Source organism: Numida meleagris, chromosome 1 (assembly GCF_002078875.1).
Source record: "Numida meleagris isolate 19003 breed g44 Domestic line chromosome 1, NumMel1.0, whole genome shotgun sequence".
NCBI classification, from domain to species: Eukaryota; Metazoa; Chordata; class Aves; order Galliformes; family Numididae; genus Numida; species Numida meleagris.
In genome coordinates this window covers 154,819,733-154,842,910 of record NC_034409.1, presented here as the reverse complement: position 1 = coordinate 154,842,910, position 23,178 = coordinate 154,819,733, and the positions used below count along the sequence as shown (strand labels likewise).

Here is a 23,178-nt window from a genome sequence, read left to right as displayed (position 1 = left end):
TTTTATGTAAATATCTGAAAATCATGAAATTAGATGTACAAACTTTGAAAAACATGTATTTCATTCCTGAGTGAGCATACACTTCAAAAAAGAACAAATGTTAATTTGGCCATTTAAGAACACTTTGTTGTAAATCCACATCTTTCTAATTTGTGGCTATGTGCAAATCAGATGGGAACATGAAACCTGGTTTGCTAAATAACGCACAAGATGTTATGCCAGGAGCTGCAAAAAAGCTGGCTTCTACGATGAAGATTTTACTAGCATAAATAAAAGATGGTTAAATTTTCAAAATTACATGAGCAGATAAAAAAGAGATAAATAGCGTCAATTATTAATACAAACACATGCCTAAATAAGCAAAATTTTGGGGGAAAAAAAAAGATGATTTTCCAGTTGCAAAACACTGCTAAAATGTTTCAAAATCAAAATTGCTAGGTACTTTCAAAATCTTCTCCTAGGTTAGACTGAAACTAACTAGACAAGCTACAAGAATAAACTTTGAAGAATTTAAGGAACTCTGGGATAAGAAAAAAATTCTGGTATGGCACTGTTTGTGGTTAAAATAACACACATTATAACATGATGTTAGTCTCTCTTTCAGAGTCCAATACTTTTGAACCTATTAAACAGCTGTAGATCAGATGAACCAGGAATAAGTCTCAGTTAAGTCCTTCCAGGTTCCTGTGATATTCCCATAATGGGGTCAGATCTGAAAACACAGCAGTCCCAGTTCCCATGACCTGCTTCCCAAAAAGTAAATCTTTTTTATATTACCCAGGAGCTACATTGTACTACAAATGCACATGCCTGACAAATTTTTTAAGCAGAAAGTTACAAACACTAGTGAAAAATCAAATGTTGAACTCTTACATGGGAAATAAAATACTTGCAGATGATGAAAAAAATGGAAGTATTAGTAAATAGTGAAAACGAAGTTTTGTTTTCTTAGTAATTCGTAATTCTCAAATGTAGTTCTGCATGTGCTCCATCCCAAACTTCATTTTTTAGATACCTTCTCTAATACCAGTGGTCACTGTTCCCATTAAGAAAATAAATTTAGAATGAAATACAGCACCACTTATGTTCCAAAGAACAAGTTCAGTATCATGTAACTCTTACTAAATACAGCTCAAGTGAAAACAGAAGAACAAAGGTGCAGAAACCACCATGCAATCAGTGAGTTTTCAGCAGAGCATATATGTATCCAAGTTGAGAGTAAGACAGACATTAGGGATAGAATCTAGTACTGTTGACATAGCACCTCAGCAAACAATTCTTTTAAAAGAAATGTCCGAACATTTATATCATCAAAGATATGACAGAGGTACCACTGTAAGCCTCCAAAGGAGATCTTACATTTTAAAGTGCGGATATCTAAATTAGGTCATTGGACCATCTTTTTCTAGGTTAATCGCAACACTTTTGACTGAATGGTTCTTTATGAATCTAAGCTTGTTCAGTTACTCAGACAACAGGACAGGAGCACAAGCATGTTGAATGTCTCAATGAGCTTTTTTTTCAGAAGGTAAAACTGGACACCAGCAGCCTACTTCTCAGAGCTACAGCAATTGTTTTTCTTGTACATATTGACTTCATGACTTACCTTAAAACTTCTGACACCTACCCATCTTTGTGATAGATGTGAATGTGCAACATTTTTACCTCTCTTTTAATAACATTACCTTAATAACAGATGTCTCAACTCTGGATGGAGGACTCTGCACTTGTGCTGCTGCTGCCATGTTGGCAATGGTACTAAGGTGATTCATCTGGCTCATTGCCATTGTGACAGATGCTGGAGGTAGGCTCACAGGAATTAATGGGTGGGGCATCATCATAAACGGAAGTTCCAATCCTGGAGGGAAAAAAAGAAAAAAGGAAATAGGTTTACTTATTTTTGTATTTTTAATTTTTTCTCCTGATGGACAAGAGTAATGGATGGTTAACATTTCGGGACAAAGCAGCAATATGTCAGCTCTTTTCTGGGTTATACATGGGCAAATCACAAGCAGCAACAGAGGATTTTTAGACACAAGGACAGGCTCCTCTTGATTTGTTCATATTTATGAAACGTCGTACAGTATCACTGATAAACAACAGTAGTTTATTAGCTTCTCTAATATCTTCTGCAAGGTGCCTTAGCAGTGCATTATTATGTCAGTTATTCACAGGTTATCAGTGATTTTAAATATTACATGTATATTGGTCTTTCTCATCTCCACTTCTTCTGCTGGTTGCTTTGAAGGAAGCATTGTAACATTCCCCACATCTTTGACTTTTGATAGCCTACTTATGTAAACACAAAATAAAGACAGGAATTGGAAAACTGCTGATGTTAGTGCTGAAAGATGTCAACCCGTACCATTTGGCAGAAGGTGGTTCTGTTGAAGAGGGTTGAGAGGATGGCTAACTGGAACATTATGTTGTCCAGGCAAGTTGGGGTGGTTAATAGAGGCCTGTGATCCTTGGGTGGGGGGAGACTGAAGTTTTTCTTTATCCCAAGAACCATCACTGCTGCCTGTGGGGAATGAATATATATTATTTGGATGAAGGAAGACCTCAAATTTTAGCTGTTTGAATATTCAAGGAAGGCCAGTAATTTAACTTTTTTTGCAAGGACTAATTTTTATTTTATTTTTTAAATATGTGGGATGGGGGAAGGATTTTTTTGAGGTCTTGTTGTTTTTTATTTTTTTCCACATGCTGAAGAAGTAAGCATAAATTTTCAAGTCCAGCTAGAGCACAAACCTAAATGTATTAGAGTTGTGCTCCTTCATATGATGTTTGTTTGATGTATTAATATTTTTACATATACTTTTGCCATTGATAGCAAGTGGAAAAAAACTACTTGTGGAATTTGTTTTATATGTGTTCATTACGTCTAAAACAAAGAATTTTGTCTATTATGCCAATTCAAATTCAAACTACATTAATATTTCTTCTTGTATTCATGAATGAACAAACACTGTAGAAATTAACTAAAAAATTCATTTACTGATGGCACTGGCATACGTTCATGCATGCCTGGCTGACATTTCAGTGTTGAATATTCAATTTTTGTTTCATATGATTAATTAAAATGTATGGAATTATTTAATGATTCCTGAAGTCTTTTGCTAGTGAAATGGAATGTGGACAAATAAGAGTTGAGATGAGTTCATATATTTGTGAAATAATCTTTTTCATTGTTGCAGATTCCCTGATAAAAAATACTCACAGAACTAAATGGAAGAATATGATTAAAGGACAACAAAAACTCACTTAAAAATATTAATTTTTAGATTTGTTCTGAAAACATGTTATTCATTGTGCAAATTTAGGCGTAAAGCAGAGACTGAGTATGTCTACACATCCAAAGTAATCCATACAATCACTGTATGAGTTTGTATGTTTATCATATACAATCAATAAACAATGTTTGAATATATTAATAGCCCTACTTGCATGCATTCCCAGCATTAATCAAGAAGCACATCAAGAATACATGACCTCTCCCCTTTTCCTGTGGCGTGCAATGTCATCTTCCTTACTGAAATTTTCTACTACTTTTGTGAGAACTGATAAGTCTTGATAAGTCAATACCGATTGAGTCTAAATTTAGCATTAGGGATTACAGTGAAGTGCATATTTCTGAATGCTTTTCTGCACACATCTTACTACCCAATAAACAGGGCCTGAGAAACAACAAAACTAATACCACCTCCACTTCACTTTGGTAGAAAAGGGATTACCACATTAGTCTTGACATTTTTTTAACATCATTTTTATGGGATGACAAAAGCACAGAAGTTGGTAGAATTCCAATTTAATTTCTCTACATCTATTAAAAACCTGATTGTAAAAGCTGTATAACAGTTTATAATGAAAAAATACTCCATTATTGCCGTGATTTTCTTTCCCTTGTTACTTCATGAAGATAGTTAAGGCTCAATATAAATTCTAACTCATTAGCTCAATACTGTCTCAATCCCAGTGTAAATTGTTCAGAAGTAGGTAATGAAAATTCAGTCCAAACTCTCCCAAAATCAAACAAAGCAGTTTTATGAAACAATGAAAAGAATCAATTATATTAGATACTTCTATTATTTTACAAGAAATTGTCACCACCTTTATGCAGTGTACATAGCCAATCTGCTTAATATCTGACTGGAATCTCATCACCTTTGGTAAGTGAACATATTTTCTCATATTCTGAGAATCATCAAATAAATACATAAATAAAAGAGCTAAACAGTAACAGGAAAAAAAGTTCTTCTAATTTCTCAGTTTTTTTGCATATTGGCACTGTAGCATATACATTTCATTTATTCCAAATGTTCATTCATTAAAAAGTCTGACCCTAGAAATAAGAGTTAAACACAAGAAGTGAGTTCATCTCAATTAATTTAAGACAAAATGTAGGTGTTGATGCCAATATGTATTTAATAGAAGAAGACAGGTAACTCCGAAGGGTCATTCAACCCATCTTTGACTGCATTAAATAATGAAGTGTTTGTATGATGCTTAGGGCTTCATTGCAAAACAACCACCAAAAATCTGGCTACATAATGTCAAATACTGGGCAGGTACAAGTCCAATCTAAATTTTTGCACCCGTTAAGTTCAGCAACTTTCTTTCTGGTAGATGTTGCATCAGAGTACATCCTGCTAGTCCATGCTGCTCCCATTTCACACTCGTTGCTGTCTTGCTACGGCTAACGTGAAGCCAGCATAAGCCCTGCGTGTTGGTTGGTTACTTTAGCACAAGTGGGACTACCACATGATTCAGATGAAATCAGTACTGCCTGGTGACCAGGTAATGCCTACATACACATAAAATGGAGAGGGAAAGACCACAAGAGACAAATGGAATGAATGCCCTCTGGGCTTCCCTACATCTTTGCAGTAAATGCAGAGAAAGCTTTTACAGATGGATTAGACGTATATGCCTTAAGAAAGATGAATCTAGGCCAAAATGTGTTGCTTTTGTAGCTACAAACTCTCCAATCGTCATCCACTGAAAATTCTGTTTTGGACATTTATTTCTCTTCTTAAAAATAAATATAAAAGTGCGTGCAGTTTGTAAAATATATTTTACACCTGGGGCAAAATTCTTGAATTTACACTTAAAGTTATTGCATTCCTAACCAGGACAGCATTTTACAAATGCTTTAAATGTTTTTCTTCTTAACTTTCCCATCAAAAGATGCTGACATACATATGTGCCATATATATATAGAATATATATATAGAATACATTAGTGAATATATGAGTATTTGTTAATATGATAGGCATAGAAGACTTCTGCATTTCAGTGTCACAGAGCTGGTGAACTCCCACTAATATTTTCCTTATTTATTAGCAAGATCATCTGCAGTACAATTAATTTCACATTACACGCTGATGTTCAGTATGGAGATGCTGTCAATTCTACTGCAAGCTTTCCTAAGTCAGTAACATCATGTTGCATGGTTGGTCAAAGTCTTCCAGTAATGGCACTGATTATGCGGCTCAGAAATCAGAGCTTTTTAGAATTAATACTCCTTTCTGCTTCCAAAATACATTGTCTGTTGTTTCAGAATGATATCAAAGCCAATAATAAACTGGGATAGAGAATACAAGCTTCAGAAAGCAAAGCATCTAGGCTAGTGTCTAGTCAATGACTGATTGCTTAATACTTGTAGTTTGGAATTGTCTGTCAAGATTTGTTTACAATGAGTCATAGACAGAATCCAAACCATAATATTAGGAACCAGTTTCAAACTACATGCTGTTGCACTCCTGAACACTTTTAAGTGGACAGACAGAAACAAGTAGTCCTGGCCATTTGCTGTGTGTTTCTTACCTTAGTTAAGCATAACAATTTTCCTATCAGAGGAAAGAATAATTTTCATTAATGTCAAACCAAAATAAGTTTAATTCCATGGACACTACTCACCATCTGCACAACTAAGTGCTAAGTGCTAGCTATATGTTCTGTCACTTTTTATATTTGATTTAGACTTTAGGCATACAGTGGTTTCAAAGAGTATCAAAAATCTGTTTCCTTCTTCCTCTTTACTTGTTGCCCTGCTGGAGGCATACATTTTTCCAGTTTTCATCAGTAGTTGTCAAGTCTTTGTAATAGGATTAAAAGCCTGGACACCTGATATCCCTGGATGCTGCAGTTCACCCTCATAAAAGCTGTTTGCTTTAAATTGAGAGAAAATCATTTTTTAGTGGCATAATTAATTGAATTATGCAAAGTGTTCCAGATTCAGCACAACACTTTCTGAAGCAGCAATTGGAAGCTCTACATTGCATTCAAACTTATGTTGCATTTCAATCGATGCTGCACTAGGCTGACCAGAGTAGGATTTTCAAGGCTTTCAGGCACAAGAGACTCAATTTTGAAATGTAGATGTTTAATGTTAAGTGTTCAAACTCCATACACGTGCGCTTCAATAGGCAATTCAGTAGCCAGCTATGTCTTTCATGTGCTAAAGTGCACTCAAAAATTTCAAATTAAAGTTCCAAGTGTAAGCACACATTTAGAAACTGGGCTCAAAATGTCTCATCATGAACAGTCTGATGGAACAAAAATGACAATACATTTTCATAACTTAAAAGATTACAGAATTCAGTGTTTTTCTGTTTTTCCCAATAACGAATATTTCAGCACGTATTTTCCATAATGTCAACTACTTTCTCCCATTATCAGCAGTTATTCAACAAACCATTATTTGTACACTGAAGTGGGTCTGTAACAGCCTGATGCCTGGATTATTTGTATTCATTAGTAGCACAATTAGGTAGCTAAGGATGGTAATAATAAACAAAAATAATTCTGGAGTGGAAAGTAATGCAGCCAAGTAAAAGAAAATGAAGCAGAAAACTAGGCTGTACACTATCAGCCTTGCAAGCAAACTGATTTAAGCAAACTAGATTCATTTTTAGAAACTCATCTCATATTTGATTATTCCTTTTTCCTTTCTCATTTTTGACACATTTAGCATTCAGTTTGTCTAAATCAATGTTCCTACAAAGTAAGCTAAACATTTTTGTTCCCTTTATAGTGAACAGGGACACAAGAACAGGCTCTAGAGAACTGCTGAGCTCACTTCATGGGAGACGGGTATCTTTGGTCACCTGAATCTGAATCAGAATCTTGTGGCTCTAGTGACTGCAGTGACCCTCCTCCCAGACTCAGTTCAATTCCTCACATACACACCACCTGAGACAGCTAAAATGATTTTAGACATTCTCACAGGGTTGGTGAGTACAACACAGTGCCTGCAAGTCATCTGGAGATGGAAGTAAGGCAGCGTATTCCTGGGTATCTAAGATAGTAGAAACGTACCTATTTCTAAGCAACTGAGTCCAACCTGTCTTACAGGTGAATTTTAGAAGTTAAAACTAGGTTATCTTCCAGGCCCACAAGTCTTCTCTTTCTTTCATCAGAAAACTTGCTTATTTTATGGCGTCTCGGAGAGGACTCTGTGCTCGTCTTTAGGCAAGAGAATCCTGGCCCTCGCTCAGAAACTGTTTCAGGTAATATTATTACATACACAAGCAGTATCATGTGGCAGAAAGACAAAGGAGTCTGAATTTCTACTACTAACTCAAACCTATTTATTTGCTTGTTTATTTTTGGTATTACTGATCTTCTTTCAGTCCCCTTAATCTTACAAACAAGCCTGCTGTTATCTTCTGTGTTTGCTGAAACAAATTGTATCTCAGCAACAATTACCAAACAAAGCATCAGTATCAGCTGTGTTGGCTCATTTTTCTGAAGTGGACTATTCTTCATTATCTGTGCTATTTACGTCCACTGGAAAATATGCATAATAGCATGTTAGAAGTTCGTAATCTTAGCATGTGATGTTGCAGAAGCACTCATACTACTCTTCAAATCAAATCCTTTTTCTTAAGATTTGATTGCTATTAATTTGTGATTTCATTTTTGTATAATTCAGTTTGGTCTCCTGAAATCAGCTACAGCCCTTCCCTCCTTACCTGCCATAAAGCAGTGTTGTGAGACATATAAAGGACAGACATTTATAGGTAAGAGCACTTTTTTAAGACCTCTGTATTACTGCTTTATCATTAAAGCAAATAAAATTTTGCATTACCTGAATAGTATCTGTCTCACACTGCTGATATTTAAAAAATAGCATTATTATCTCTTCTGAGATCACAAAATGTTCGGGAGAACAATGGCTATCATCACACAGGGAAATTATAAGTTTTCCAAGGATTCTCTGGAACACTTGACGTACTACTCCAGACAAGCGTTTTAATTTTTTTTCTTTTCTTTCCTCACAAAGCTTTGCCTTGTTATTTTATGGTTAGATAATCATGCTTATGCTCTTAAACAGACCATGAGCAATCTGGCCTGATAATTGAAAATTTTTATAATTTTATCTAACACACTGGGTTTATGGGTCTTGTATCTGTAGTTCTGCTATTGCAACTACAGAGAACAAGTAGGTACAGAAGCAAATACTGCAGAAAAAAGATTTAAAAGAGACTATTTTTTGATACACGTTTTCCCACAGAAACATAAAAAGGAAAGGCTATGAGAACCTTTGAAATCACATATAGCTTCTTGCAGACAACATATTCAAACTGAAAAAAAAAAAAAAAAAAAAAAAGGTTTTTGGCCTCGGACATGTTGACTGCTTCATTTACTGTCTTAATTTTATTACATAGGTTTCTCTTGGTCATGAGAGAGAAACAATAACCGCAGTTTGCACTGCAAGCCAGACTTGTTCCCACTTTACTCCACTTATCGTATTTATCTTCTGATAAATAAAAATTGCAGTACAAACAGGTAAATCTGGGAAATAAGATGGAATTCTTCATGCTGAATATCAGAGTATATATTCTTAATCATGAATCACAAAAAAAAATTGAATTTATATAAACTAGTAAGTGAAATAATTTTTACAGTGGCAGTGAATTCCATGGAATACATATTTCATACTTTATACTAATCCTTCATTATTTCACCAAAGAGATTAACACGGGAAAAGCTTTTTTAAAATTCAACGTAATGAATAATGAAACTGTCCGATGTAAGAGAAAGCTCAGCAGCTCAGTCACAGGCTGTATGACATTTACCTAAAAATAGATTTTCCATTTGTCTCCTTTCACAAATACATAACTTATTCTCATTTCACAGATAACATACAGTTTCTTAGGATGGTTACATGATGCTGTATGATAAGAGCGCAGGTACCTCCTTGACACAGAGTTTTTATGACATAACTATTACTATGCTATACGAAGTCAACTAAAATAAGCAAATAAAAACACTTTATCTTACTCAACACAATAAAAAATATTTAGTGAACATCTTGATTACAGTTGTATGTGTTTGTAGATTTTTTTCCCACTTATTAGTTAATCCAACAGTGATATATTTTCAACAAGCAAGTGAACAAACACAACAGTAAAAGCAAGGGAATGGAATACATCACACATTCATTTGGTAATTTCTCTTCCCTCTTTTCTTTATTTTAATAAAGAATTATTTCATATGACCCAGAGGGTTTAATTGAAAAGGAAAAATCCTGCAGATTTTCAGGAAACCCAAGCACAGCTGGTGGTCCTGTAATTTAATCTACTAATAAAAATACATTTATATTAGAAATTTCCCAGTAAAAATGCGTAAGCATATATACGTATATACATAAAGTCCATGAAGTGAGAAATACAAGTTTCTTAATGTCTTCTGTAAACAGAAAGACACATGCGGTCAGTTTGAGAAGTCTTCGCCGCACCTCATTCTGTAGTGTCACAATATAGAGAAAAAAAAAGAGAGAGATTGAAGATGCTTTGAGCTTGAAGGACTGAGCAGGCCTCTTGCAGGCCTCTCTAAGGCTGGTGTTCATGCACTTAGGGATGAAAATACAAGGCCAGGGAAGCTGACATACTTCAGGCAGTCAAATTTTCTGATGACTTAAAAAGAAAATCTGCCGAATTAAATGGGAATGGTTCAATTTTACACACAAATGCCACACCAACTCCTTATACTACATAGTCTCTAAAAGGTTGGGGCACTTTCTTAAACATTATTATTCAGACTTTCACTCATTGATTTTTCAGTCATTTTCCTAGAAAGCAAAGCTAAATGATCCACAATCAGTCCTTACTCATAAACAGATTAATATCTTTTCCAGTCTCCAGCAAATATAACAGTGAGGTCTCACAGCAATTAAATCACTCTGCTCTCTGCACAAATAACCAAAACAGGGGCTGCACAAAACTCCACCAGCTGCAACAAGCTTCAGATGCTCTATGGAGCACATGACTGTGTTTCTCTTCCAGAAGAATTGGCCTTTGCCCCAGTGACGTGCAGGGCTGCCATAGTCTGCTTTAGGAACTGGGCATTCCAGATCCATGCAATTTCTCTTCCACACTACAGAACTGCCATAGGGATGCCAGAAGACTGGACAAGCTCTGAGGCTCACAAAGAAACTGCTTCCTCCTCCTTTGGTAAGCAGGAGCTAACTCAAAAGTTTGGGACTTGTCTTTCTCTTAAGTTGTTTGCTCTGCTTTAATCTATTCATTATGGTATAATCTTCATTTTTTAGTTCTTATATAGCATCTTTTCTAAGTTTACAACATAGAAGCTCTCACACTTCAAAGGGAATCCACTGGGAATTAAAAACAAAAACAAACAAAAAAAAACCAATGCCCTTTTTAAAACTTTTAGATACTGAACTTCACATCTTCAGTATTACTTAAAGGCATACGGATATGCACATATCTGTGTGCTGTGTGTACATCTGTCTACCATTATGTGTACGCATACACAGGCACAAACCACACATGTAAATACATAAAGGATGCAACAAACCGTCAGCAAGAAATTCCCTAATAAATATCCTCCTTTCATACATGTGAATTTGCATACAGAGTATGCACTCCAAGCAGCTCTGATGCCAGTATACTCAGTCTAGCAAACAAAACCAGACCATGAATCATATTGAATCCATTGCTGTTTAACACATACTACGCAGTGTTTGCCACAAAGCATGTCATTATTACAGTTGTCATTCAGTATCTCATTATGCTACAGTAATTCCACTGTGTACTTCAGCCTTTTCTGGTTTTCTGGATTTCCATGTCCCAAAACAGATTACCACCACATTCTGCTACTTAGAGAAGGAATACTCAAGAATTCATGGATTCTGAATCTTATGGATTGCCAAAGCTGTCACTCTTCCTGTACACAATGTATTGTTTTCTCAGGATGATGTTGACAGGAGTGACTGGTATGACTCATACAACTAGTAGTAGCAGTAGCAGTAATAATATGTGATACTCAGATCAGATGGACAGCCCTATCCCTAGAAGGCTTACACTGAGAAGATACCATAACAAATGATAGGTATACACAGACAGCAGTCCATTATAATTGCCTCTCACAATTTATGCAGCTTATGTAAAAGTGATCATTTTCTCTTTGAAATTTAGCTTAACAGTATTTTCCTACTTCGTGATAAATTGGTACCCTACCTCATTCAAAACTGCTACTGTTTTTCTCACTGGAGCCTTACAACTATGGTCAGAGACAAAATCTTAATGCAAAGGAGCTAAACTATGAAACTGGATTTATGAGGGAATATGAAAATGACATATATTAGTACATTAGTAAAAATTTTCCTGGAATTTCACTACCTTTTGTAACTATGTTTTAAATTATTTTTTTCTATTTTTATTTCACTTTTTAAATGGAAAGACATCACAATTTTTAAGCTATTTAAAACCAATTATTTACTCTTCTTTATTCCAGAAGGTATCTGGATCACTGTTACCAATAGTGATCTCTAACGACAAAGTTCTACTGTGGAAGAGAAAAAAGAGCCAAGCCAGTGTTTGACCTCTCCCCTCAAAAATCCTCTTGTCATTAAGTGATAGCATAGAATGCTAATTTATTCAATATTAGATTTTTTAAAAAAATAGAGTTGTCACTTTTTCTGTAATAGTTCGAGACATGAAAGTTCTTCTAAGCTATTAGACAAAGAATTAATACTCCTAACTTTATGAATCCCACAAAATGTGATAGTCATTCTAGGCTGTTTTTGAAAGCGTCTTATATCAAACCTTTGTGCAGAATGCAAACATTTTTAACTTGTACTTTAAACAGTATATCTAACTCTGTGTATTAGACAAAAATTCCTATCAAGAGATTGACACTTAGGCGCATCTAATCTATCAAAAATCAAGACAGTAGGCCTTTCCAGTGCTTAAGAAAAGATGAAAGCACCTCCCTGCTTCCCCTTCCTAGTTCCACCAATCCCTCTTCATTACCATAGTTCAGCTGGTCAAGAAGTGAGAAAAGGCACACAACACAAGACAGAGTATGTACATATAAGAAGCACTTTTTCCTCTTCCTGCCTTGGCTGGATTAGTTATAACGTTCTTCAGGTCAGAATTGTGGGTACAATATTGACAAAGATACTCTGTGTTCCCAAGCCTTTTGCTTTCTGGACAAGTGTATAACTGGTGGCTATCACATAATAATGAGATGGACACTGGCATTTAAAGACCATCATCAGAAGCCTTCTCACTGGCATGTGTTCAGTCCTATGTATACCAGATGGACAAAGATGTTTCTCCTAGTGTTTCTGCCCAGCATTTCACATTGTCAAGCTCAGTATGAGATAGTCATGGATCGTCTTTCATCCGAAGTTTCCCAAAACCATATAAAAAAAAGCTCAGAAAATACAATAGATTCCATTGTGGTGAACAGGTGGCTGAAAGTTGCTTGAGGTTTTTCTACTGCACTGGAGCTGCCAGCGTGTTTTACTGCACATGTGCCTTCATTGTGGATCATTATTGACAACAGAGAAGTCTGTACTGCTAATTTTTACCTACCTCACATCAGATAAGATGGATCTGGATGTAAATCTTCGTGTAGCATTTTCTTCAATGCACAATGCTTGTTGTGCAATAAACAAACAAAAAAAACCTTAACTTCTACTATGACCATTTACAGCTTTCCAGGTCTGCATCTTGCTAAAAGCATCAAAGAAAGCAGACTCAAAAATATCTCAAAAGTGTTGCTGGAACAGAGATTTTTTGGGGGAGGCACAGTCCACATATGCATGTCCAGAGAGAAAAAATCATGCATAATGTGTTTTCAAATTTGTTATTATTCTTGTAAGAAAATACAAGTGAACTGACACTTTGTAATACATGCTGCTTAAGAAAAGAAAAACAACAGCAATGTTAATTTTAGACTAAAATTATGTTAGGCACAGACCTTGAAGTTAAACATTAGACAAGGACTAGAGCTTTCCCTGATACTCAAAGAAAAAACATGCAAAAATTGCGCCCATTTTTCTAAATTATTTTTATGTAACTTTATTGTTATTATTATTGTTGTTGTTGCTGAGGTTTATTGACTCTTTAAAATCAGTTTGACCATTTCTCCCAAGAGCTTTGTTTTCACAAATGATGTTGAGTTTCTGACAAAAATCAGCGTAATGACTACTGGTTTCCAGTGAAAGCTGTATTTCTCACTTTAAAATAACCAAAACTAGCAAGTCATCAACAGGTAAAAGCCCTCCTAGAAATTAAATCCTGGAGAAAAAAAAAAATGTCTAAAAGGCATTAGAATAACTTGAAGTCATATTTCTAGAAATGGAATAAAAGGCAGTAGACAGTGAGTACCTGACATACAAACTGGGCACAGAGGTTAACATGCTTTGCAAGATGTAATGATATGTAATTTCACAATCATACTCTGTAGCAGGAAAAGATGTATGCATCTTTTTTAAATATCTTTCCCTTTAAAAGACTGACATCCCATTTCTATTGAAGTCAGTGAGATTTGAATAAGGCCCAAATTTCATCCCTGCTTCTTTGATGTTCCAGTCTGAGCACAGCTGAGTTCAAAGACACAAGTTCTACTTCAAACTAGTGTAGAGGCGTTTTAGCTCAAGAGATGTACACATGCTAAAATTTGGCTATAAAGTTTATTATCTTGTGGTTAATCCATGAAGGGCTAAAATATGTTATTTATATGAGATATATGATAACAGATTATTTGTCCTTTAAAGTGATTCACCAACAAAGGAAGTTTAAAAATCAAGACTACCCTTAGATTCCACAGGGATTTCTGTGCAGCCTTCAGGACTGATACCATGTTAAAGTGTTAGTACGATTTTTCAAGCAGATTACTCTGAACATAATGCTTTGAAAAATTTAAAAAGGAGAACAGATAACAAAATGTCATTTCCTTCATAGCTACAAAATGCAAACTCCAAGTGTTTTAACCTAATGAATAAATGAGTTTGTCCTTTATGTATAAAATATAGTTTGTGTTTGTTGCACAAGTTTTTTAATAATAGATGAATTTTAGGTTTGCTTCAACATATTCAATAAAGTGTGATTAATTTGGTTTTTCAAAAATGCAAACTAGACATTACCATATTACTCTGTAAAATGCACAGCTTGCAACATTATTGTCTCTGTGGGATCTTAAATTGAATTGTAAAATGTGTCTTATTTCCAGTTTGATTTATGTAAGAAATTTCAGTGGATAATGTCCTTTTTGAAGTTTCGGCGCTTTCTGCAAAGAAGAAACACATAACTAAAAATCATGACACAGTTTATTATAAATCACAGCAAAGTTTTATCATTACATAATCTTCCCCTTAAAAACCATACACTGATGTCACATACTATGCTCAATTCAGTGAATTAACTTTTTTGTGAAGTTTCATATTATGAAAGATTACATAACGCATTTTTGACATGTTCTATGATTTTATAGCGATATTCTAAGTCATTACCAAATCTCTTCTTCTCTAAAAAAGCTTTCCTGTGCCCTGAGAATTAATCTATGATACCATTTAACTTGGCTTTTTGAAGTAAATATCACTAGATAAAAAGCCAGCTGGTTCTGAATAATGGGATACTTGAATGAATGTATTAGTGTTTGAAAATGAGAGTACAAATCCTTTAAAAAGATTAATTTCCATAAGAAAGATAGCTCACAGATCTACAAAAGAATAAATTCAAAACATAATAAACTGGCAGAAAGAGAGGTAGATTAAAGTAAAGGCAGCAGCACCTTGTTATTGCAGCTGTTGTATAGCAGTGTTTCTGTATCAATTACAACATTTGGTAGGTATGGGCAGACTCTTCAAAGGTTTCACTATAAAGCTCGAGTCTGGAATACAGAGTACACCCTATGTAATAACTTCAGTGATGAATTTTTTTTCTTAACAGGACATAACTTTTGTTCCTAACAATCAAGTCTCTGGGAAGAGTTACAAAGACGCTTCTGACTTTAATGTGAAAAGCTAACATCAGTTTTGTTTATTATTAAAGATTTGGATATGAATTTATCTTTATCATGGAAAGAGCCTGCCTTTATCACAGCACACAAATGCTGACATCAGCATGTAAACTGACTTTTGTTGTCCTATGGACTTTATTTTCAATATCCTGTTTCAAAATATGTTTCCTTGAATGGGTCTAGAATTCTGTTCACGCAATTACTTTGGCCAAACATTAATGAAAACAAAGTTTGCTGATGCCAGTAAGTACTGTGGATTTGCATAAACCAGATTCTAAAGCTCAGGGAAATAAATCATGTTGGGCCAAACTTTTAAGTGTGGGGGCTGTTTTTTTTGCTGTTATTGTTTGATTTGTTTTTGTCTTCTGGGGAGGAAGGATGGGTCTGATGATTGCATTAATCTAGATTCCAGCAGCTCCACACAAAGTTCGTCTCTGGTATGTATGAAAGTCAGATCTATCTAAGTAACCTGTTCTGGGCAATAAGGTAAGCTTGTCATGAAATCCAAAATCCTTCAAGGCATCCTATCAGTAAAGTCCAGGGCATTACATCTGTCAACTCCAAAAAATGATCTCGAGTCCTCTGTACTAACAGTCATGAAGTACTGAAAATGCTAGCAACAATACAATTCAGAGCACAAAAGTTTTAAATTCCAGTAGTTATTGCAAAACTGCTAGAGAGAAGATTTAACCAGAGACCTGTGAGTCTGGACCATACCCAAGTAGTTACAAATTTCTAAACAAGCTTAATGGGCATCAGAAATGCAATGGTAGAGACTTATTTTTAGCCAGTTCAGACTGATTTTCAAGTGACCAGACTCTAGTGCCATCTTGATAAACTTTAACTCCTTCCTCTGAAGCTTAGGAGCACTAAAACAAATGTAAGTATTTCAATACTGAAAAAATATTCATATTTCATTCCTATCTCGTTCTCTGTGGAACTTGAGTCATTTTTGTTGAAACCTACAATGACAGCGCTGGACTGATGGCAAACATTAAGCAAAGATATTCTAGACAAAATTCTCAACATGAAACTTACATGTAAAATACCATGAAGTTGCAACAGGAATCATTCTATTTTCTTTTTTTTTTCCAGTTCAGTGTACTTTGGTTTATATCATCTTATATATTTACAGATTTGTTACATATATGTTATACATTTTACAATAAATGAAAGTTCTTTATTTTTCATATTATGCAGTTTTGGAACCTCACCACAGTTAGAACAGAAGTACATCCTGAAATGTCAATATTTCATATGCAACTAATATTGTGTTCCTAACATGTAACGTCTTTATACTGTAAAGAGACAGTGATGCATACTAGAAGTGAACTCTTATATGAATGGTAATCAACACAGTAATTACAGAATGGCGTGATAGTGAAATAAGAAGTTACCTGATCAAAAAGATATCTGATCCAAAGTGATGGAGTTAATAAACAGGCCCTGACATTTGAAACAAAGTTATGTATGACAAAACCCGTTGCCCCAAATCTTATCTATGCAAAGAGTATACTGCGTGGTCATCAGACTGTAGTAAGAAGAATTTTTATACCATAATAACTCAATTACATTCTTCCACATGCCTACTTCTTGTCTGAGGTAATATGTATTATATATGTAATGTATGTAATATGTAACATATATGTAATATGTAACATAATATAGAAAATATTATACTGAACATGCCTGTACATATGACACACTCACTAAAAACATTTATATCATGCTTTCTGTACTATGCAGGATATTCTGCTCTGTTATACTTTCAAGCACAGAATAGCTTGCTTCTGACAAACTTCAGTCGGAGAAGCACCAAGTCAAAAGACCAGAATTAGATCTGTGCAACAGCTGCAATGACTCATACCGAATATCATACTTTCCTCCATTATTTTAATTTGCTAAGTCAAATAAACTGCCAAACTCCCTTGTACACTTTGAGAACATTGCAGACCTCCACACAGAAATGAGCTTTCAGTGATTAGGAATAACTCAAGCCAAGTAATTGAAACTAAAAACAAATCAGGGGAGTATGTCAAAATTAAGGCAAATGCCTGTTGCAATGCAACTGAAAAGAGTTCAGATGTTATAAATAATTCCTCCTAGAATTCACTGATATTTACTATGATTCTTTGATTCTTTGCAGTCTTTGTTAAAGCTGGCTACAAAATGTTTACAGCAGTTTTCTGAAAGCAACTCCAGGTTCCTTTTTAATCGTACTACTTCAGGAAAGCTGCTTTTAGTTAAAATACAAAAATTGTAGTTACAAGGTTTCTGCAAACATAACTACCATTCCATTAAGGAAATGGCACAGCAAACAGTAAATAGTGGCCTCAAGGGAAATGTAAGTATTGATTTTATTACTATGTTGGTTGGATTGTATTTGCAATTGTCAACTCTAATTTTAGCTTGTGCATTAAGTATCCTTATAATAGCTTAAGGAAAAAGCAAATATTAATTAGAATATATTGATGATGTTTTTATAAGTCTTAGATTTAGTACTTACAAAGCATATATTGTGAAAAAATACAAATCTCTTTCTTGCTTGCACACATAGCTAATAAATGAATAGACAGAAACGTTAATTACATGGATTACATATAATTTTTGTGCATCATGTCATCTGCTGGATGCAATTACTTAAAATTAAAATTACAGTGAAGTGCAAAGATATTTATTATTGCATGCAGCTACATTATGGCAAATAAAATGAAGTCACCATTCAAATACAAAATGATCAGACCATAGATTGATTGTGACCTTCATCCTGCCAAATTGCTTTTTGATAAGTCAGATTCTTACTTGCCATATAGCAAACTATCACCAACATAAACCACAGGATGGGTTTTATTTTCAGGTACTACCAAAGATAGTGTGACCTTTTTTTCTGTTCTTTAATTTAAAACAGTACATTCATAAACCCAAAATTCTTATACATTGTCATTTGTTCCTGGTAATATTCACGTATATTTAGCTAGCAGAATAGATTCATGACTTACATTTATATTGAACTGCAGAAAGAAAATATGAGCAGACATGCAGTTATCTGTTAGAATATAAAGATGTAGTGGCTTCTTCATCAAAGTTTTGCCATCTTGATATAAGAAATGAAAAGACTGTAAGTATGCAGCGACGGTAATTTCGAACAATGTAAGACTGATTTGACAATACTCAGGAAAATAATTTCCTACCCATATGTACTTCACATTTTGTACCATGTCACTTGCACAAAAAGTGCCAACTGATGTAACTGAGACTTCAGAAAAATCTATTCCCGATAAATTTCTTGTTTAATGTGTTAAGTTTCTAAAGGTAGCTAAAAATAATTGTTTATGTGATCTACAGTGTTGCCAACTCTTGCAGTTTTATCACCAGTCCTGATGTCATTCATACTTTAAAAATCTCTGCTTCAGAAGACATACAAGTATGTGTTAATTTTAGCATCTCAGTTAAAGGAGAGTTCCCCAGCTCCCTCCAGCTGTGTGCTGTAGTATCCAAAATTGAGTGGGAGCCCTGTGGCCAAGCGAGTGCCTGGGGTCGTAGGTCTCCTCCCTAGGTGGGGCCACATTTCCAGCTGGGATGGGGACCTAGTAAACACAGACAACGGTAAATGCCTTGTTGGCTTGGAGCTGTCACACCTGAACACCCTGTTTTATGTTGTTGCAAAACTTTATCTTAAACCTTGAGAAAACAGCAGACCAAGAGCACTGTAGTGTCAAAACATTAATTTTCAGTCAGATGGTCTGCAACTGTTCTGTTCCTGCACTGCACTCCTTCCTCTTCTTCATATGTACGTGCTGACTGCTGTGATATTTAAGGGGTTTTGAAAGGCCGCTCCTATTTCCTGCCAAATGACAGAAAAAAAAAAAAAGAAAGGGAGGCTCTGCTGAATTTTTCCTGCCCATCTCCAATCACTCATACAATGAGGACTCAGCAGAGGGAGGGTTCTTGCTGTGCGTGAAGTGGACAGGGCACATCCAAATCTCAGTGGACTCTTCTGTTTCCTCATATCCAGAGAGAGCCAAACTTGAAAGATACCACCAGCACTTTGCTTTTCACAAGGCACAGCCTCCAGAAGAGCTGTTCTGGGAGCTGGGCAAGCAGAGGTTCTCTGTAAATTTTCCTCTGAATATCACACAACCTAACCTCCTCTGAAGAAGATGGCAGGTGAATAAATGGAGGACTGTTTTGTTTGTTTGACATGTATCAGTGCACACAGCTGTATAAAAGTTCAAGGACCACATTTGTTATGCATGTATTTATACCTTCTTTCCTCTCAGGGGACATCAAGATCTTAATCAAAAGTCTCAGTAACACTTAGGTAGCGCAGAGTGGACTGTTCGTGGATCACCTGATGAAAGCAAATTTCACTATTCATGATTGCTAAAATGTATGTCTGTTGTTCTTAACAGGCTGTTATTTATTTTATCCAGATTTATTTATGACACTAAAAGTTTAAAATAAATATGGAAATGCACAAATAAAATATTAAATCTAAAGTACATTTTTTTACTTACAAACAGGCACAATTCTCTAACACAGTACAGAAGGGCTTCCATAAAATAAGTGCTAAAGGTCTGAGAGAAAAATAAAATGCAGACTACTCAGTGCTGTAAATAACAGTGCGGCAAGCCCCGGTCACTGTTTTTTTTTTTTTTTTTTTGCAGAGGATTTTCCTCAAGGAAATTTAATATGCTTAATATAATATAGCAATATGTAATAACAATACCGCATAGATAGGCACGGAAATATGGCTGAAATGGTTTATTTCAATATTATTTCAATAGCACTTTTTTATGTAAAACAGTTGTGTAAATGATGACATTACATGATTACTTGAAAGCATTAGGAAAGAAATTGTTTCTGTTATTATTGTCTAACAAGATCACTGTATTGCATCATTTAACAGGTCTGAGAAGGCAGGCAACAGAAAGAAAACTCACTGCTTTTACTACAAACCTCTTTGTGTATTAAGCAAGCAAAACGATGTAACTTCATGTTTCCTCTAAAACATTTAAGCAATAATAACTGTATTCTGTTCCTCAAAGGAAAATTTACTGTGCCTGTGTTTCAATTATGCTAAATGTCATTAACAGCAGTACTTCCTACTAAAAAGCTGAATTACAGTATGAGAATCTGCAATCTCCTTTTTTATTCCAAAATTGGACAGAAGCATTTTAAAAGAGAAAACCATTTTTCATTTACTTTAACAAGAAGAAAGGTAGCTAAATTTCAGTGTTGTTTGATACAGAGAACAAAATAAGAAATAAACATGCATTATTTGCTATTGAAGTGGCATAAACAATGTCACTAGCAATGCTAGATTGGGTAAATGTGTTATTTTGAAACACTCAGGCATAAAAGTCTTTTACTCTCAGTAATATCTCTGTTGTGGTGATGGGGAATACATTGCCACTAAAAGCTTCAAATCGTTCCCTTACAGACTCTGCTGAAAGATCAGAGCTGATCTTTCACAGTCACATAGAGAAATCTACATTCTGCCTCCACTAGCACACCTTTCTGCCTGAACAAGATAATGCTGATGAGACTGCCAGTTTTCTCCTAGGGAAACAGGGATACATTCCTGGAAAGAACTCAAACTAAAGGAAGGTTTTAAATTTAAATGAGAAGGTTAAAGAATTTCAAAATACACACCACTCAAATCATAGAAATTTGGAGTGCCTTAAGTAAATAGTTCTTGTTGGTGACCATTTTCTGTGGCAAGCAAGCTGTTTAGAAGAGTGCTTCATGCTGAGTTCTAGAAGCACTAGTAAATTAAACAACATCAAAACCTGTGTGTGTTTGTAGGGGGAGGGCTGGGGGGGAAGGGGTGTCTACCATTTGATTAACATAGGGTGCTAAAAGTAAGTTTAAAAGTAATAGAAACCAAAATCTCTGTTTTATGGAGGAAAAAAAATTCTGCACAGTATCATATGAAACTCTAACAATTTCAGCACGTAAATAGACTACCCTTAACAGAGATGTATGTGAACAGGTAAGAGTCATAAGTGCTGATACACGAACCTTCTGAAAGAAACTCTGAATTTCTGTTTTGTCCATAGGTTTACCACCTCACAGATGGCAGCCCAGGAGGGGGAAATAATTTCTACAGGCTCACCACCCACCGGTAGGGGAAGGGAGGGAGCAGACGCTGAGGCCAGTTCTGACCCTACCCCCTAGAATACCAGACAGAATAGCTTCAAGTCACAATTTCCTTCTTAGGCTGCTCCCAGGGCAGCATGCAATTATGTACTGCAACTGGCTTAGGGCAGGCTGAGTCTACAATTAGTCCCTTGACCTTGCTGAGACTAACAGTGTGAGTAAGGTGAACGTGACATATCTTTTTCTCAGAATTCTCGATTGTTTAATGCAACTAATGTAACAAAAATTGCTCCGCATCTTTGAAAAAAAAACAAAACTAAAAAAGGAGTTGCCTGCAAACTTAACAAAAAGGTCAAAATGATGTTTTTAACTCAAAGCTTCTAAAGTTTTATTGATAAAATGATTATAGATCGTCTCTTTATTTCTACTTTCCACTAAAAAGCATAAGATTGTTTTCTCCTTTCTGTAATAAGTTTATTAGTTATAGCTGTTTCACAATACTCAGGGAAGTCTGATTAGGATCATAGACAATTATCCATGATAAAGCTCATGGCAGAAACTGTAGATTGAATAAATGCTGACACGAGTGCATTAAAGCACATGCCACTCACATCGTGTCAGGTACAGCTACCCCTTAGGTCCGAAGATTCAAAGACTCCTTTCAGCATTTTGGCACATCTCAAGTAATTAGAAGCCATCTGCTGAAATCTTCTATGTTCAGTCTCAAACAGCCATCTTGAAATGGCTGGGGCTTTATGTCATGCTAGAGGGCATACCTTTCCTCCACACTCAAGTTGAAAGAGGCCTCAGACAGTGAGTAAGAATGAGATCATGCAGAGAAAAAAACACTGCTAGGAGTTTGACCTAGGTTGTCCAATTAATTGTCAGTGAGTTAAAACAATGCAAATTCCTTAAACAAATAAATATAAATCCTCTAAATTAAAGATGAAACGTAGGTCAGTTTGGGACTCAATCATAAATTAAATACTCCTAATAGCCAATTAAAATAGAATGTCAGGAACAAGTCAGGCAGGAAGAGATGGTTAAGTTAACCACAGAAATAGCAGAATATGTTTCTACTCATCTTGTAGTTGAGATGTAAAATGCACCTACTGCATACAATTAATGGACACAGAAATGTAAGTACAAAATCTAGACATGAGAGTTGGCATCCGTGAATGCAGCGAGATATCCAGGAATGCAGTGGAATAGAAGACCTTTAAAGATCCCTTCCAACTCAAATGATTCTATGATTCTATAGAAGAGTTTCCAGAGCAACATTAAAATACCATTGCAAACTAGACCCACATGAAAAGTCACTTTTCTAATCTTCTGGTTGGAGAAGCCACAGAAGTGGGGCTGGAAACTGTTCTATAACACTCGTGTTTCAGGAATAATAGCAAAACCTGATTATTATTCACTATTTAAAAGGTCACTTTATGAAACAGGTATAAGCATAAGGAATAAAACAGATCACAGTGGTATACGTGAAATGGATAAAAATACTGGGAGCAAAGCCTGTTTTGACCATGTGATCAGTTCAGTGTTTTTTTCTGTAAGATGTATAGAATACAATAATTGAGGTATTTATTTGGACAGAACGGGAACACGCCATAAATCATAATCCCCAATTATAAAGTTGAAGAACACTTCTGAGTGCACAATATTAATGGAGATCAAAAAGGCAAATAACCCATATGTAATACATGAGCAGTGAGAAGTAACCTCCAGAACTTCCATGTAAATCAGTTAGTTATATGGCACCCTGGGTCAAGGTTTAGTGAAGCAACTTTTCA

General features: G+C 35.2%; 1 protein-coding gene across 5 annotated transcripts in view; it reads right to left on the bottom strand.

Annotated features, from left to right (window-relative positions):
• Positions 1-23,178, bottom strand: part of DACH1 (dachshund family transcription factor 1) — a 204,387-nt gene that overhangs the window by 114,803 nt on the left and 66,406 nt on the right. For 4 of the 5 annotated variants that reach the window (XM_021417576.1, XM_021417595.1, XM_021417586.1 and 1 more), the window contains 2 exons: positions 2,366-2,521; positions 1,686-1,858 (listed from right to left, as the gene is read on the bottom strand). In XM_021417576.1, coding sequence (XP_021273251.1) covers positions 1,686-1,858; positions 2,366-2,521 — 329 coding nt within the window. The remainder of the gene's footprint in view (positions 1-1,685; positions 1,859-2,365; positions 2,522-23,178) is intronic. The other variant, XM_021417614.1, reaches the window with a different exon arrangement.